The following is a 16,272-nucleotide window of genomic DNA, read 5'->3' as shown; positions in this document are numbered from 1 at the left end:
AAAAGGAAAAGTTGTATTTTTTGTTGTTAAGTATAATAGGAACAACTTAACATATTCCTTTTTGTTGGGTTCAACTACCTATCCTTTTAGGAGTTGAACTCACAACCTTACACTTAACAAAGTGGAGACTCGGGAGAGGTACGACCCCTAGATGCGCATCTTTCAACATGGGTAACTTTTCAGTTCTTATCAATTATTGGATTATTTTCTTCTCTTTGAGTTTTTGTTAGTAAAATCAGTCTGCTTCTCCTCTTGATCTTTGACATAATATAATTCGCACAAATCTATATTTTGGGTAATTTCCTATCTCATTATATTATCTGGTTTGCTTCTTTTTCTGTTTTCAAAGGATATCAGGCTCTCTGACAATCCAGTGGCCGACCCTGGGCAAGGTGGTTTCCCAAGATTTGATTTGGTCGCCCGTTTAGCTAAGGTTGAAATGTTGAACGGGAGTGAGGCAAACCTTGAAGTACCATGTGCTCCAGATTTTCTTCTTTGCCTATATAATAATCTGATACTGAGTGTCTAACATATCTTTGAGGTAAGTTCTCGTGAAATAAAAGAGTCAGAGATTCGGTATGTCTCATTCTTCTCATGTCACCTTAAGCTTTTGTAGTACCAGTAATGCACACTTTCATGAAGAACCTTTAGGTTTCTGTAGTCCTGCATATTCATGATAGGAGATTGCTTCTTTATTCGTCAGGACCTGTTCAGGCTCTCTGCATATCAATTATATTTGCTGTATTCAGTGATTCATAGCTTTCTGAGAGCCTCGAACTGAATATTTACCTTCGTCATAAACGCATGCATTACTTTTTGTTCTTTTAAAGTTGACTAAATCAGTCGGTAACTTAATATAGTTTTGTTTGTACTATGCATACATTGGTAATAACTGATAAGGGATCATAAACTGCATAACTTACAAAATTACAATAATATGAGGAGTACAATAGTTGTTATTGCACGGTAGCATTCCCTAAAATCCTGGTTCACAAAATTATGATGTCTTGATGGCGACTGTGGAATAGATGATTTAGTTATCAACGGACCCAAGTAAGTTATGTGCAGGCAATTGATTCATATGTGAATTACTTTTCTTTAAACTGTAATTATATTGGAGTGCAGGTATGTTCGATTAGTTATGTCAAAAATGCAAGGAAATGCCAAAGATATCCAGTGGCTTCATCCCAGGTATCTTGTTCTCTTTATATCAGTTTATGTGGACTCATTACTTCTTGTGCAAAAGCATTGTTGCTTGCATTGTGAGTTCAGTGTTTCAGATTACTGTAACTGACTGGTTTCGGTTGTCTTTTGAAATTGTGAGTTCAAACTCCATTGAATTATCCAAAAATTTTCTTTCTGAAAGAGCATCAAACCCTAGCTTCACTGGCGCCGCTGGCCCTTGCTATGGCTTTGGGCTGGCGCACCCTCTCCTCTCCTCCTCCTAGCCTCTTCCCCACCCTCCTACACCTTCCACAACCATCTTTCTTGCTGTCCTTTTCTTCTTTCTTCCTTTCCCCCACCCTCTTTTGGCTCCCACTGGTCCAAATCGGCTTTGCCGGTTTGTGGGTCCTTGGCATGCCTTTTCGGCGGTCATCGCAGCTTAGATCTCTCCCTACTTCTCACCCAGAAGCTGCTCACTGCCTCCCCCTTGTCCCCTCACCTTTTCACCCATTTTTTCTTCCTTCCTCTTGCTCCCACTCTTAATTTCCAACCCATAATCATGATTCAAATCTTGGAGTTTTGGGCTCTATTTTGACACAAGACCCAACCCTCCCAGCCCATTGCCGAACCGGCTTGCCAGAAAATTTGGGCGAAGTGTGGAACGATTCACTTTCGAAATAAGGGTGTTTTACACACCCCCTTTGCCCTTCCCTCTCGTCCTGTTACGTTTTGTGACCTTCCTTGCAGGTGTGGATGTGGAGGCTTTGTTTCTTTGTGGATGGATTTTGCACAATACTCTCATATCTAGTTTATGGTTTGGGGTTCTCTTTTTCTTTTGGGGCCACAGATTTTTTGTTGTGGAAGCAGCGGCGGTCTTTTGAATGCTAAAGATTAGGGTTTTTGTTGCTTTTCTGCTATTGCTACCTACGGGCCTAATGATGTATGGGCCTCCCTTTGTGTTTTGGGTTAGTGCTCTACTTTGCTTGTCTGTTTTATCTTTTATGTCCTGCTTTGTTTTATATAAGGCTTTGTGTTTTGTTTGGACCTAGACCCATCTTTCACAAATTGTAATTTCCCTTACATTAATGGAATGTTTCTTCGACCCAAAAAAAAAAAAAAAAAAAATCTCCATTGAATTATCCAAACTACTTAATTGGCCGGGTGTACTTTAATAGCTTAGGCATATGACCATATTTTTGCATGTTGAAACACAATTGCTGAGGGATCGGGTAAGAGCTGAGGCAAACATATCAATTTACCTGTCCTAAACTCCCTTTAGATATTCATCTGCCCCCTTGAATATGTGCATTCGAGTGCCTTGGGTCTGGGACATTAATGCCATTATATTTATATATCTCTACGAAGAATGTTATCCCTTGATATTTGAATCAGTAATTCAGTCCTTCTGCATTTTGCGTATTATAGTGTAGCGCGTTTAGAATGTCTGCATTTTGCGTATTATAGTTCCTAAAAATGGAGAAGATATTCCATACTTCTCCCTAACTAGGATAGCCTTCATACAGTAAAATTGGCTGGGGTGCCATACATGAAAGTCTCATGATTTTACGGGATTTATCATAAGATATGCAGCACACATGCGCTCAAGCAAGTCTTTCTTTTTCAAGTTTTGGGCAATTAAATTATCTGCTTTTGACATTTGGTTGCTGAAGTGATTGAAATCAAATTTTATATATCAACAACACAACCATAACATAACGACAACACGTTAAAAATGAAACACCATGCTAGATGTTGTACACTAGGGATGTGGGCTTTAGTTCTCGAAACAAAATACGTGAAAATAAAAGTTCAGGATGAGATAAAAAAGCGCCACACGGTTTTACATTTACAATGAAAACACCTAAACAATCCACGTTTACGTACTAGTACTAGGTGGTTCATTATTATTACCATCCTTTTGAAGCAGTGTAATATAAAAACATAAAGAGAGACGACAAGGCAGAGCCAATAACGCAAGTGGCAATAGCAATCCCTCGGGAGTGTGATAACACTGCATAAGTACCTGTAACATAGGCCACAATCATTCCCAACATGGCAATAGTAATAAGATACGACTCCACCATGAACGTTTTCTCCTTCTTCTGCTGGTTCTTAGCCGTAACCACGGAAAGGTGGAGAAGGACGGAAATACTGGATAACATCATGGATATAGTATCTGCGACTACAAATGTTCTGAACGCTGCGTTTCTTACTAGAACTGCACTGCCTTGGTCGTGGCCCTCATCGTTGATGTAGCCACCAGGCATGGTAAAGGCAGCTGCAAAAGTTACAGTTGCTATGAGTGTGGCCACTATTAAATTCACCTCTTTTGTGTCCTCATCTCCACTGTTGATTTCATTGCCTCCGCTAGTTTCATTATTTTCTTCCTTGTTGTCATTGCCTCTGCTAATCTCATTATTTTCTTCCTTGATTTCATTGCCTCCGGTAGTCTCATTATTTCTTCCTTGATTGTCTTAACTTTGGGGGTCATAGCTTGTCCTACGGCTGGTCTATTACCAACCCCCTTCAGGTACTGTACAACATTTTCCTGTAACATGCTATATATTAGTACATATTTGTATATGATGAAATAAACTTGAGTATTACTAACTGGCTAATTAGTTTGGCATGTTTATCAAGAACATATCGTTTTTCGTTTTCAGTTTTTGTTTTTTGTTAGAGATGGGGGAAAATACATGAACAAATGAAATAGAAGAAGAGGGGTCGAGGAAGGATAGTGAAAGGGATGTGGAATAAATTAATATGGAATGATAAAATTTATGAAATCTAAAAATCAAATACTGAAATTTAACTTTTTGTCTAATACAATCTTCTTTATTTTCACTCCTCGCTCTCACTATCTTCTCTTCAAACCTTCTTCATCGCTTTATATCACATACTTTCCCTCGATCTCTAACACAAAAAATGAACTAAAAACAAAATGGTTATCAAAGATCTCCTTAAGTAGTACTTGACCACATTAGGTGGCAAATGGAGTCTACTTGTTGCATCAATTATTATGATAAATTGGTAAACATTGAAAGGGAGTTCCGTTTAGGAGCAAATTCCTTTCCTTTTGGGAAAAAAATAAAAAATAAAAAGTTTAGAATCAAGCATGAAGAAAGCTAACTTTAACTAGTGCTTGTTGAGTTTGCTTTAATCAACTAATCTGAGGCAGAGGTGGAGTAATTAATTTAGATCGATACTCATTCTGAAAAATGATCTCTGTGTGTGTGTGTGTGTGTGTGTGTTTCTGTTTTTTGCAAACAAGGATTTAAATGGTGGACGTACGTACCTTCATCTCCGAGGAACTACCATTGGCTAAAACAATGTCTAGAGCACTCAGGTTTTGCTTGTTATAGGCCATAAAATCAACTTTAGGGTGATGAATGAAAGAGGATATGCACGAGAGGGAAGCAGCAGCGTAATGGAGAGGTGTGTTCCCTTCGGCATCTTTCTCATTTATAAGGTTGCTAAGCAATGAATTTTCTAGGACTAGTTTGACGGCGTCGTCACTATTGCTTTCAACGGCAAAGTGAAGAACATTCCACCCTCTATTGTCGACCAGTTCAAAACAATCTGGGCAGTTTGAAAGAAGCTCCTTCATTACTTTAGCATGGCCTCCGCCAGCTGCAACGTGAAGAGCCGTCTTCTTCCCCTCTTTGTCAGAAATGTAGGCAGAAGATTTATCAAACTGTAGTAGCTGCTTCACAATGGAAGCGTCACCGATATCTGCAGCATAGTGTAGCGCTGTCCACCCTTGTTCATCTACTTCTTTAGTCAAGGCCCAGTTTGCATCCAGAAGTTTTCTTGCCATTTCTAAAAAGAAAAAAGAAATTTAATTAAAATGATAATATATAGAAAAATGAAAGGTGATACCTCAGCATTAACTTTTATCAACTCATGACATATGAAAACGTGCGGTAACTAATTAACCTTTAGCCAGCTAAAACTGTTGGGGCAAAAAGTTATCTTCTGTTTTGGGAACTTATTTCTCATTTCACTTACGATTAATATCTCTTCACCATATAAACATAATAATAATTGGAGCTCTTCACTATCTTTATCATCTAAAGATAATATATGCGGAAAAAAAAAAAATCATTCAATTGGGAGATCATTTATCCATTCATTTGCACTCAAACAAATAGAAGGTTCATCATAAAGATGATACTTGTTGTCAAAACAGTCTATTTGTTTGATGTATGTGAATGGCTAATCAAATTTCAAATTGAACGATTTTTGCAGACATGATATTAAGGTGTTGATAAGAGAATGAACAGTTTTGATTATGATGTTTGTACAGCGCAGAAGTGAAGAAAAAAAAGTAGGTTCCCCCATAGGGGGAACATAAGCATTATCCGTCTATGCATAAACATACTAACATGCATAATATAATTTTTAGATGCCACATTAGCAAACCACATGATTTCTCAGTTATTATTATTGTTATTGTTATTATTTTCTTTCTCTTACAACATAGTGGTATAATCATCTCAAAAACATAGTGATATAATATCTTAGTGGATAGGGTGTTGGGTTTCAACCATGCATGCACCTCGGATTCGAAAATCCTCCCTCTCTAAATTATTGTAATAGTTTCAAACCGTCCTCCTCCACTTAATTAATTGTAGAAACAATAACTTGTCTAAGAATATATCTAAACGTATTGTATAGTACCTCCATCTTTGAAAATTATTGCAGCATGCAGAGTCGTTCTACCATTGGGTCCTCTATGATCTGGTGAAGTACAAGTTTGTAACATTTCAAACACTACTTCACGGTACCCTCTCTCAGCAGCGAGGTAAAGTGGAGTTTCGCCAGCTTCATTAGGAGAGTAGGGAAAATCAGGGTCTTCTTGGGTCAGTACTTGCACAACACCAAGTCGATTGTAGCGTGCTGCCTCATGCAAGGCTGTATCATTCTTGTTACTCTTCATGCGCAACAATACCGATATTTGTTCATGATCAACTCCTCGGACCATGCCACTCTCAAGCTCATCAGTGTGATCACCGTGAGATTGAGCAACTTTTGCGAACTCAAGAAGGACTTTGACTGCAGCAACATGGCCGTGCCTTGCCGCAATGTGCAGTGCACTCTCACCTTTGATATTAACTTGGAGTAACAGTGATGGATATATATGAAGCACCTGCTTCACAAAGTCGGTTGAGTAGTCAGTTCCACCTCCTTTTTGGGCCGCGATATTGATATGAACGACTGTGTTCTTGTTTGGGGTTAATAGGCGGCCGAGATGCTGCTGCTGGCTGATTTCCTTAAAAATCTCAATTTTGCCTTTTGCTGCTGCCTTGTAGGTATTTGGATCCATGTATGGGTACTTCGTCAATGTTCTGGTACCTGATTTGATCTCTGTATCCATTGAAATGATCACAACTTATTTTCTCAATGGATGGACTTTGGATTCTTTGCTTTGATTGCTTCATTCACTGGTATAAGTTGGAGCAAAGGCCACATATTCTTTGCTTTGGATATTTTGGTTTGATTGCTTCATTCACTAGTATAAGTTGGAGCAAAGGCCACATATTCTTTGCTTTGATTGCTTCATTCAACACTATAAGTTGGAGAGGCCACATATTGATTTTCTGAGGCAATGAAAATTGGAAAGCCACTGATATTAATTTACCCCAGATATTTTCTCTCATCCACACCACACGAAAGCATCGGCTCTTCGTCACCCACTCTCTCTCTCTCATCTATCTCTTTAATTCTCTGAGACTTAGTTTTTTTTCTGGGAAAAAAAAGCCACCATCATCGACTCAATCTCCCTCTCTCTTTCTCCATTTCTTTCCCTCTTTGCATCAGTGTCGGTTGACTCTCCCATGAATGGTAAAGGTCTTCTCTATAGGAAGTCTTGTTAAAGATTCTCACCAACTCTACGAGCCCTTGGTTCCAGCGAGGGATAACATTGCTAATTATAGTACGTCATTTCGTTTCCTGGCTAATCTGTATCTTGTTATTGTGTTGGTAACAAACAATATATATACTATATCTAGTTTCTTCTTTATGCGTTTCAGCTAGCATAAAAGATGGATCTTGATATCTACAATGCTGCAGCAAAAGGGAAGATTGAAATATTTAAGGAAAGATTTGTTCACTATCAACTTAACAGCCTAGTAACCCCGCGAAATAACACAATCCTCCACATCAACATTACAGCCCAAACCAGAGAAAAAGAAAAGGATGAATCAACCCAATTTATCCAACAGATTCTGGATTTATGCCCATCGCTGCTCCTTCAGGCCAACACCAAAGGGGAGACTTTACTTCACATTGCAGCAAGGCACGGACTTGTTGTAAAAAACTTTTACAGTACTCACGTAGGGTTTTCACTCAAAACTGCATACCCAGTTCAACATGGGATGCATGTATTTATATTAATATCAGGATTACAACAAGAGTTTGAAAACCCTAGATACAAGGAGATACAAACAGAAAAGGAGATTACATGCTCAGTGTTTGGCTTACAACAAACAACTGAAACTAAACAATCCTATAAACTAGGGATATCAGAAACGATCACAGTTTGAACTAAAGAGGAGTCCTCAAATCGTGGGAAGCACGCGTGGATGTTGACTTCGTCTAACACCCCCCCGCAAGCTAACAGGAGGGGAAACCACTGGGAGCTTGGACACTAAGAACTTGAATCTAGACGAAGACAATCCCTTGGTAAAGATATCAGCGAGCTGATCCTGCGAGCAAATATAATTAACAAGCAATTCACGACGAACAACCTTCTCGCGAACATAGTGATAATCAACTTCCAAATGCTTGGTTCGTGAATGAAACAAAGGATTCGAAGCAAGGGAAATGGAAGAGACATTGTCACACCAAATCTGTGGACACACAAGATACAAATGCAGGTCTTTGAACAAAGAGCGTAACCAGGAAAGCTCGGCTGCTGTGTATGCTAACTGCCGGTACTCGGCCTCAGCACTCGATCTAGACACAGTTTTCTGCTTCTTGGAGCTCCAAGAAACTAGATTGGATCCCAGATAAATACAAAATCCCCCAGTAGAGTGTCGAGTGTCAGGATTCCCTGCATAGTCCGCATCAGAAAATGCTGAAAGGTGCGCAGATCCTGGTTTATACAGAAGACCATGACTAGGCGTGGCCTTCAAATAACGAAGAATCCGTTTCACCGCCATCCAGTGATGAGTAGTGGGGGCATGCATAAACTGGCAGACTTGGTTGACAGCATAAGATAAGTCAGGACGAGTAATTGTGAGCTATTGTAGGGCCCCAACCACACTACGATAAAGTTCTGGATTGTCGAACGGATCACCAACATGTGCACTGAGTTTCTGACCAGAGACAGCAGGTGTGGAAATTGGTTTAGCCTCTGTGAACTTGGTACGGGACAACAGGTCCAACGCATATTTTGCTTGGCAGAGATGCATAGTCGTGCCATCATACTTGACTTCCACACCCAAAAAATAATTAAGGGGTCCTAAATCCTTCATCGAGAACAAGGTGCCGAGCCTCTTAATTAACCGAGTCATTTCATGAGAGCTGTTGCCAGTGATTAAAATATCATCCACATAAATGAGAAGGATTAGTAAACATCGGAATGATTGTAAACAAATAAACTATAATCACAAGTGGATTCCTGAAAACCAAGTTGAAGCAAGAAGTCCGAGAATCTCTCAAACCACGCCCTTGGGGCCTGCTTAAGACCATAAATACTTCGCTGAAGCTTACACACATGAGAAGGAAATTGGTTGTCAATAAACCCCGAAGGCTGTCTCATATATACTTCTTCACGTAAAAACCCATGCAAAAAGGCATTTTGGACATCAAGCTGCCTAACATGCCAACCTTTTGAGACAGCAAGACTGAGAACCAGGCGAATTGTGGTGTGCTTGACAACAGGACTGAAGGTTTCGGTGTAATCCACACCAGCCTTCTGATGAAACCCATTTGCCACGAGACGCGCCTTATGGCGTTCAATCGTGCCATCTGCACGGCGTTTCAGCTTAAAGACCTACTTATTTGGAAGCAAGTTCATGCGAGGATGAAAGGGAACCAAGGTCCATGTCCCACATTGCTGCAGGGCATTAAACTCCTGTACCATAGCACTGCGCCATTCAGGAGACTTCACAGCCTGACTAAAACAAGTGGGTTCAAGTGGAAACTGGTCAACAGAGACATGCATGGCGTATTTAGGGTTGGGTTTGTGAATGCCTGACTGGGAACGGGTGGTCATATGACTGTTCAGAGGCTCAGGTTCCATTGGGATCGTTTGTGTGGATATCGTGACTTGCTCATTTGAGGGGAGACTGTTGGGGAAGGATGAAGTTGGTTGTACAGGCAGAGAAAGTAAATGTGTAGGGGAAGGAGGACGGGGTGGGGTGAGGGAAGTAGGGGGTTCAAGTTGTAACTGAGTAGTTATTGGAGAACATGGTTGGTCGCAGGAAGAGGGTGTTTGATTAGGTGATGGAGGAATAGGGTTTGAAAGTGTTGGGCTGCTGATGGATTCGTGGGGTAGTGAAGAAGTGGACCTAGTAGGCATATTAAAAGTTAATAAAAGTTCAGGTGAGACATGGTTACCTGATGGAATGACGCCTGCAGAGGGAGATGTGAGTCCCTTAAAAGGGAAGGAGTCCTCATCGAAGAGGACATGTCGAGACAAGTACACTCGGCGTGTGGACAAATCCAAACACTTATAGCCTTGATGATTAAGAGAATAGCCTAAGAAAACACAAGATTTGGATTTGGGTTGAAGTTTATTGCTTGTGTAAGGTACCAACCAAGGAAAACATCGACAACCAAACACTTTCAACATGTCATACTTTGGTTTTTTGTTAAACAACTTCTCATAAGGGGACACATGAGACAAAAGTTTGGTTGGCATTCGATTCACCAAATATGTGGCAGTGGAACACGCATCAAACCAAAAACGATTGGGTAAGTGAGATTGAGAAAGCATAACTACACTAGTTTCAACAATGTGTCAATGTTTTCTTTCGGCAAGTCCATTTTGTTCCGGATGTTTGGGACATGAAAAACGTTGAGAAATTCCATTTGTACTAAGGAAATGTTGAAATGCACGACTCTTATATTCACCTCCTTCATCACATTGAAAAGTTTTAATGGAAAGATTAAGCATTTTTTCAACACAAGCTTTGAATTGAACAAAGATTTCGAAGACTTCACTTTTGTGTTTCATAGGAAAAATCCAGGAATAACGAGAATAGTCATCCACAAATAAAACATAATAACGAAAACCTTCATTAGAGATAACTGGAGAAGACCACACATCAGAATGCAACAGTTGCAAAGGAAATTGAGAAACAGACTCAGACGCATAGAAAGGCAATCGAGTGCTCTTTCCTAGGGGACAAGACTCGCAAAAACTTACATCAGGAGTACCATGAATTGGTACCAATTTATTTGAAATCAAAAACTTAATTATGGAATGAGATGGATGACCAAGACGAGCATGCCATTTTGTCACAGAAGACCGGACTCCAACAAAGGCTGAAATGGGATACTGGAATTGTCCACTGCTACTTGGAAATGGATATAACCCATTCTCACATCTCCCTCGGAAAAGCGTCTTCCGGGTCTTGAGGTCCTTAACAAGAAAAAAATGGGGAAATATTAATAGATAACATCGATTATCTAAGGTAAACCTATGGGCAGAAACTAGATGTTGAGAAGCAGTGGGACAATGGAGAATATTGTTTAATGTGAATGAGCAAGCTTTAGTTCGTAAGTAATTGGAACCATAATGCAAAATATTGATGCCAGAATCATTACCTACTCCTCCAACAGTTTCATTACCAGAATACTCTTTAGGATTGACGAGATTGTGAAGATCAGGAGTAATGTGTGCATTAGCACCGGTGTCCAAAAGCCAATTGCCATTCTTTTGCTTGTTCAGAGTAATGGGAGAGGAGGTCATAGCTGAGAGTTTTGTTGTAGGAATCCTACCTTCATACGCGGCATTCATTCGTTGGTAGCAATCAAGGGCAGGATGACCGGGCTTTCCACAAATTTGGCAAACAATACGCTCACCAGGACAAGAAGGACGATCACCAGTAGCCGGGTTGCGCTGATGATTGGGACGAGGGTTGTAACCTCGGTGATGGAATGAAGTGCCACGATTGGATGGAGATAGACCTCTCCCATTTCCTCTCGACCTTCCACCGCCACGACCTCGAGCAGCAACAAAGGCATTCACAGGAGCAGTCTCAGCGAAGGAAGCTTGTTGTTCCACCATTCTACGTTCAGTAGTCAACAGTAGTGCCTCAAGTGTGGGATAGGTAATGGGAGAATCCCGAGCTTGAGCAGCACTCACCGTCATTTCAAAGGCATGTCCTAGATTGTTCAACACAATCTGGACAAGTTCATCATCATTGACAGGTTGCCCGGCTAGGGCTAGGTTATCAGCTATCGCATTCATGCGATCCAAGTAATCCGCAACAGAAAGATCACCTTTCTTAGTCTGCAACAATTCATTTCGCAGAAACAAAATTCGATTTTGGGATGTCGAGGCATACCTCTGCTCTAAGGCTTCCCAAGTGGCACGAGCAGTCCGCTTGCTCGCCACAGTAGACAATACAGAAGCAGTTAAGGATCCATTGATCCAGCTAAGGATCGTTTGATCCTGTTGGACCCATGCTGCATACTGTGGATTGATAGTGGTGATACCGGGCAAGTGTTTGGGAGGACAGACGGAGGTACCATCCACATATCCCATCAGATCTCGACTTCGGAGAATTGGGAGAATTTGAGCCAACCACAGTGGGTAGTTGGTTCTATCAAGCTTAATATGGACCACGGTGGAGAAAGGATGGAAGGGATTTGTAGTAGGGAGGTTGGTGATAGTGGTCTGGGAGGAGGTACCATTTCCGTCAGCCATGGAAGCGTGAGAAAAAAAAATGATTGGATCGAGTCGTTAGACTGTAGGGCTCAATACCATGTAAAAAACTTTTACTCACGTAGGGTTTTCACTCAAAACTGCATACCCAGTTCAACATGGGATGCATGTATTTATATTAATATCAGGATTACAACAAGAGTTTGAAAACCCTAGATACAAGGAGATACAAACAGAAAAGGAGATTACATGCTCAGTGTTTGGCTTACAACAAACAACTGAAACTAAACAATCCTATAAACTAGGGATATCAGAAACGATCACAGTTTGAACTAAAGAGGAGTCCTCAAATCGTGGGAAACACGCGTGGATGTTGACTTCGTCTAACACTTGTCGCCACAGTGAAAGCCCTCCTTCAGTGTGCAAAAAATTCTCATCATGATTGCAATAACCACGAGATTGAAAGCGGACTAGATATAGCCACGCAGATGGTCAGGACAATCACTACTTCTAAGGACACGGCTTTGCATGAGGCAGTTCGACATCATCACACTGGTGTGGTTCAAATATTGATTAGAGAGGACCCGGATTTTCCATATTCAGCTAATGAAGCCGGCGAAACTCCACTCTACCTCGCAGCTGAGAGAGGTTATCAAGACGTGGTCTCTGAAATATTAGAAACATGCATGTCAATTGCCCATGGTGGCCCCAACGGTAGAACATCTCTACACGCTGCAGCAATTTTCAACGATGAAGGTAATTATCCTTCCTTTTTTACTTTCATAGAATGTATAACATAACAAGTCATAGTTTGAATGGTAGGTTCTAAACTTCTAAGTCATAGAATAGGCTTACAATCTTTCATTCTTTTGTGCAAGATTATTTATTTGAGTATTACAATACAAATTCAAATTTAAAAATATAAAAAGTGAATTCTTACCGTTAATTTTGTTGTTAATTAGTTGTACGTAGTAGTGTTGGTAGTTTAATTAGCATCAATGGCCGTAACATAAAGCCCTTCAAAACTGCTCAACCATCATGTGTCGGTGCATAACCAATGTTGCAGCAAAATTTGAAGTCTACGTAACATTTTCAAGACAACTTTTGAAGTGTACATACTGTTTGTTTCTTTTGAAGAATCATCCTCGCCAAAAATTAACCCAATTGAATATCGTTACTGTTAAACAAGATTCTCAACCACACTCAAATTCTCTATCCGTATCATATAAATCAAATGCATCTGAGAATGTAACTAGATAATTCTTCAAGAGTTTCGATTGTTGTCCAATAAACAGATGGCCTTGGTGTTTACGATGACTTGAGTAATCATCGCTTAATGGAATACCATTTGGTCGTCCAAGACTAACTTTGTTTGTTTTTGTTTCAGTTATAACAAAAAAAATACTGGACACAAATTGGTTTTTGACCAGCGAAGCAGACCATAAAGGATGGACTCCGCTTCACTATGCCGCATATTTTGGTCATCTTTCAGTTCTGAAGCAGCTATTATATTATGACCAGTCTCAGTCTGCGGTCTACATTGGCGACAAGGATGAGAAAAAGACCGCTCTTCACATTGCAGCCAGCCATGGCCATGTTCATGTTATGAATGAGCTCCTTTCATACTGCCCCGATTGTTGCGAGCTGGTTGATCACAAAGGCCGGAATGTTGTTCACTTCGCCATGGAGAGCATCAATAGTGAACAAGTTGTCAAATTTATCATTGAAAACTCGTCACTTTGCAGCCTTATAAATGAAACTGATTCCGGTACAATGGCATCAAAAATAAAGAACCTAAGAACTCCTGACATCTTTTTGGCTAACGGTAAATTTTCAGGATTGAAGGTAACCCCATAGCACTTGCAATTCATTTCCCCTCCACTCTCTCGTTTTCAACCTTTTTTGCTGCTCTGTTGGTAAAAACTGAAAGTCTCACTATCATGCATCAAATGAAAGATTGACAACATGATGACATGTTGCGCAGAGATATACCAAAGAACGCATGGAAGAAGAGGGTGGGAAAAGTTCAATTCCAAAGGATAGTGCCAATTTGGAAGTAAAGGGCGAAAGTAACATCAGTGAAAACGAGCAAGAAAAATGTTTGTATTTCAAATACGTTGATCTAACATCTCAAACAATTACGTTGTTCTAAATCGTCTTTAGAATGTTTCACTTTGCATATTTTTATTCTCTGTTTTAATGCCATTCCTGATATTATAGTTGCAAAAGACTCTTCTCCTAACGTAATACTAGATGAAGTCGTGTGTAAATATATAAAAAATCAAAAAAAAAAATTAAAAGAAAAAAAATGTGAGAGAGAGAAAATCTGGATTTTTTTTTTCTTCCCAAATTAAAGATGATATGATGACATATGAATGAGATTTGAGTAAAAAATAGCAAAATTTAGTTTGTGCTACATTACATTACTCTTCATTATTTTATTTTGTGATAAAATATCAAATTGTCTTTTCACTGTTAACAAAGAGGATTTTGTTAATAGGTACTTTAGAATTTAGGCCTAATTCATTGGAATTAGGGTTTTATTTCCTTGCCTATTAAGGATTAGGATTAGTTTTCTATAAATAACTTGTTATGTGATTTAGTTAAGAATAAGGACTCATTTGAGAAGTGTTTTTAAATAATTGAAAGTGTTTTTAAAAAGAGATGTTTTTGAAACCAATATTTAGCAAACATGGAAATTTATATTGGAAAAGCAATTAGACTATCTTCAAATGAGATGTCAAATCCTAAATGAAATGTCATGTAATCAAATTTGAAGGTTGGAGTAAGCTCCAACCGATATGTCAGTCCTATGTGGATTGACATATGAGTTTTCACATGTCAAATTTGACATATGAGAAAAGAGATGTCAAATAATTTTTAATTATTTTATTGTATGGGTCCCATTAATACACCAATTACAGATCTTGAATTTATTTTAATTGATTTCCCTTTAAAATATATTCTACAAATATCATTTATAACAAAAAACATATCACTTAGAAAAATAGAAAATCTGACATTGTTACATCAGCTATCAAATTAACACTTGACATTTATTTTTTAACATCTCCATTGGAGATGCTCTTAAAGTGCTTCCTACAACTCCTACAAGAAACACATAACAATGCGATTGCAATCCAAAAACATCTTCTCTAAAAGCGAGTTTAGTCATTTAAAAGCATTCCCAAAAGAGTTCTAAGTCATTCACAATATACTATTCTAACCCTAAATTGAGGGCATGGCTTTATAATAGTCGAGCTTTTTTTTCCCATGTTATTTCACTTTAATTTGTAGATTTACTTGAAGAACACGAGGGTAGCAGATATCTCGAAGAAAAGGAGAGCAAAGAAGAGGAAGCCAGAAACATGGGCAAAGAAGCCAAAAACAAGAGGACAGAAGTAAAAGGAATGAGGATTGCAGATATCTCGAAGAAAATGAGGGATACCAATTTGATAGCAGCCACACTCATAGCAACTGTAACATTCACAGCGGGTTTCACCATGCCAGGTGGTTTCAACACTCTGGGTGCTCCAATTCTGATTAGAACCAAAGCCTTTCAAGCATTCATTATAACAAATACGTTAGCCATGGTTTTCTCCAGTTCATCTGTTGCGTTCCACCTCTTCATGGGGCGCCGACGGAAAGACAATTTGATCGACTATCAAACGGTCGACCTTATGTTGGGTTATACCTCGATTAGCATGATGTGCATGGCAATTGCATTCGTCACTGGCACATATGCAGTTTTACAACGTTCCTTTGCCTTTGCCAATGCCAATGCCATTTGTGTCACTGGCTGCCTTTTGTTATGTATATTTTATTTCGTGGCAACGGCAGCTAGTGACCAGGCTGCTGCCTCTATTGCTATGTAATTGAAGCTAAAAAATTGCTTGTTACAATGATTGCTCCAAAAAATTAGAAATCTATTGCCAGTATAAATTGTTGCAGTCCTATTAGATTAGGAATTTGATTATGTAAATTCTAGTATATCTAGAAATATCTCTTATATTCCTATTAGGAGTTGATTACCTATTAAGAATTGTAATCCTAAAAGGGTAAGGAATTAACCTTCCCTACTACTATAAATAAAGGCACAATGAGGTGTGATAGAACACACCCCTAATTACACATCTCTCTCTTCTTTCTTTATGCCGCACCTTCCCTCTCTCTGGCCTCCATAATTGTTTAGTAAACTATGCCTACAACACATTATCAGCACACTCTTGACGCTACGCTAAAGAGAGTTTCATATTCAATCTAGGGAG

At 39.3% G+C, this 16,272-nt stretch overlaps 2 protein-coding genes across 2 annotated transcripts; one reads left to right on the top strand and one right to left on the bottom strand.

The window, feature by feature from the left end:
* Positions 1 to 3,071: 3,071 nt before the first annotated feature.
* Positions 3,072 to 6,490, bottom strand: LOC137717183 (ankyrin repeat-containing protein At5g02620-like). The gene is made up of 3 exons (XM_068456484.1): positions 5,845 to 6,490; positions 4,460 to 4,983; positions 3,072 to 3,590 (listed from the first exon to the last, which is right to left on the bottom strand). The coding sequence occupies exons 1-3, from the start codon at positions 6,488 to 6,490 to the stop codon at positions 3,072 to 3,074; spliced, it is 1,689 nt and encodes a 562-aa protein (XP_068312585.1).
* A 6,002-nt stretch (positions 6,491 to 12,492) lies between these two features.
* LOC137717182 (ankyrin repeat-containing protein ITN1-like) lies at positions 12,493 to 15,879 on the top strand. The gene is made up of 4 exons (XM_068456482.1): positions 12,493 to 12,760; positions 13,392 to 13,849; positions 13,989 to 14,103; positions 15,302 to 15,879. Exons 1-4 carry the CDS (start codon positions 12,493 to 12,495, stop codon positions 15,877 to 15,879), a joined length of 1,419 nt encoding a protein of 472 aa, XP_068312583.1.
* The last annotated feature ends 393 nt before the right edge of the window (positions 15,880 to 16,272 follow it).

This window comes from Pyrus communis, chromosome 15 (assembly GCF_963583255.1).
Source record: "Pyrus communis chromosome 15, drPyrComm1.1, whole genome shotgun sequence".
NCBI classification, from domain to species: domain Eukaryota; kingdom Viridiplantae; phylum Streptophyta; class Magnoliopsida; order Rosales; family Rosaceae; genus Pyrus; species Pyrus communis.
This window is presented reverse-complemented; position numbering and strand designations above follow the sequence as displayed.

Excerpts from the sequence above, each read along its gene's own strand:
- LOC137717183 (XM_068456484.1), bottom strand. The coding sequence starts at position 6,490 with ATGGATCCAAATACCTACAAGGCAGCAGCAAAAGGCAAAATTGAGATT. Across the intron at positions 4,984-5,844 it reads AATAATTTTCAAAGATGGAG|AAATGGCAAGAAAACTTCTG; the intron begins GTACTATACAAT and ends TTTTCTTTTTAG. Across the intron at positions 3,591-4,459 it reads GTAGTTCCTCGGAGATGAAG|GAAGAAAATAATGAGATTAG; the intron begins GTACGTACGTCC and ends AATGAAATCAAG.
- LOC137717182 (XM_068456482.1), top strand. The coding sequence starts at position 12,493 with ATGGTCAGGACAATCACTACTTCTAAGGACACGGCTTTGCATGAGGCA. Across the intron at positions 12,761-13,391 it reads AGCAATTTTCAACGATGAAG|TTATAACAAAAAAAATACTG; the intron begins GTAATTATCCTT and ends TTTTTGTTTCAG. Across the intron at positions 13,850-13,988 it reads GTAAATTTTCAGGATTGAAG|AGATATACCAAAGAACGCAT; the intron begins GTAACCCCATAG and ends CATGTTGCGCAG.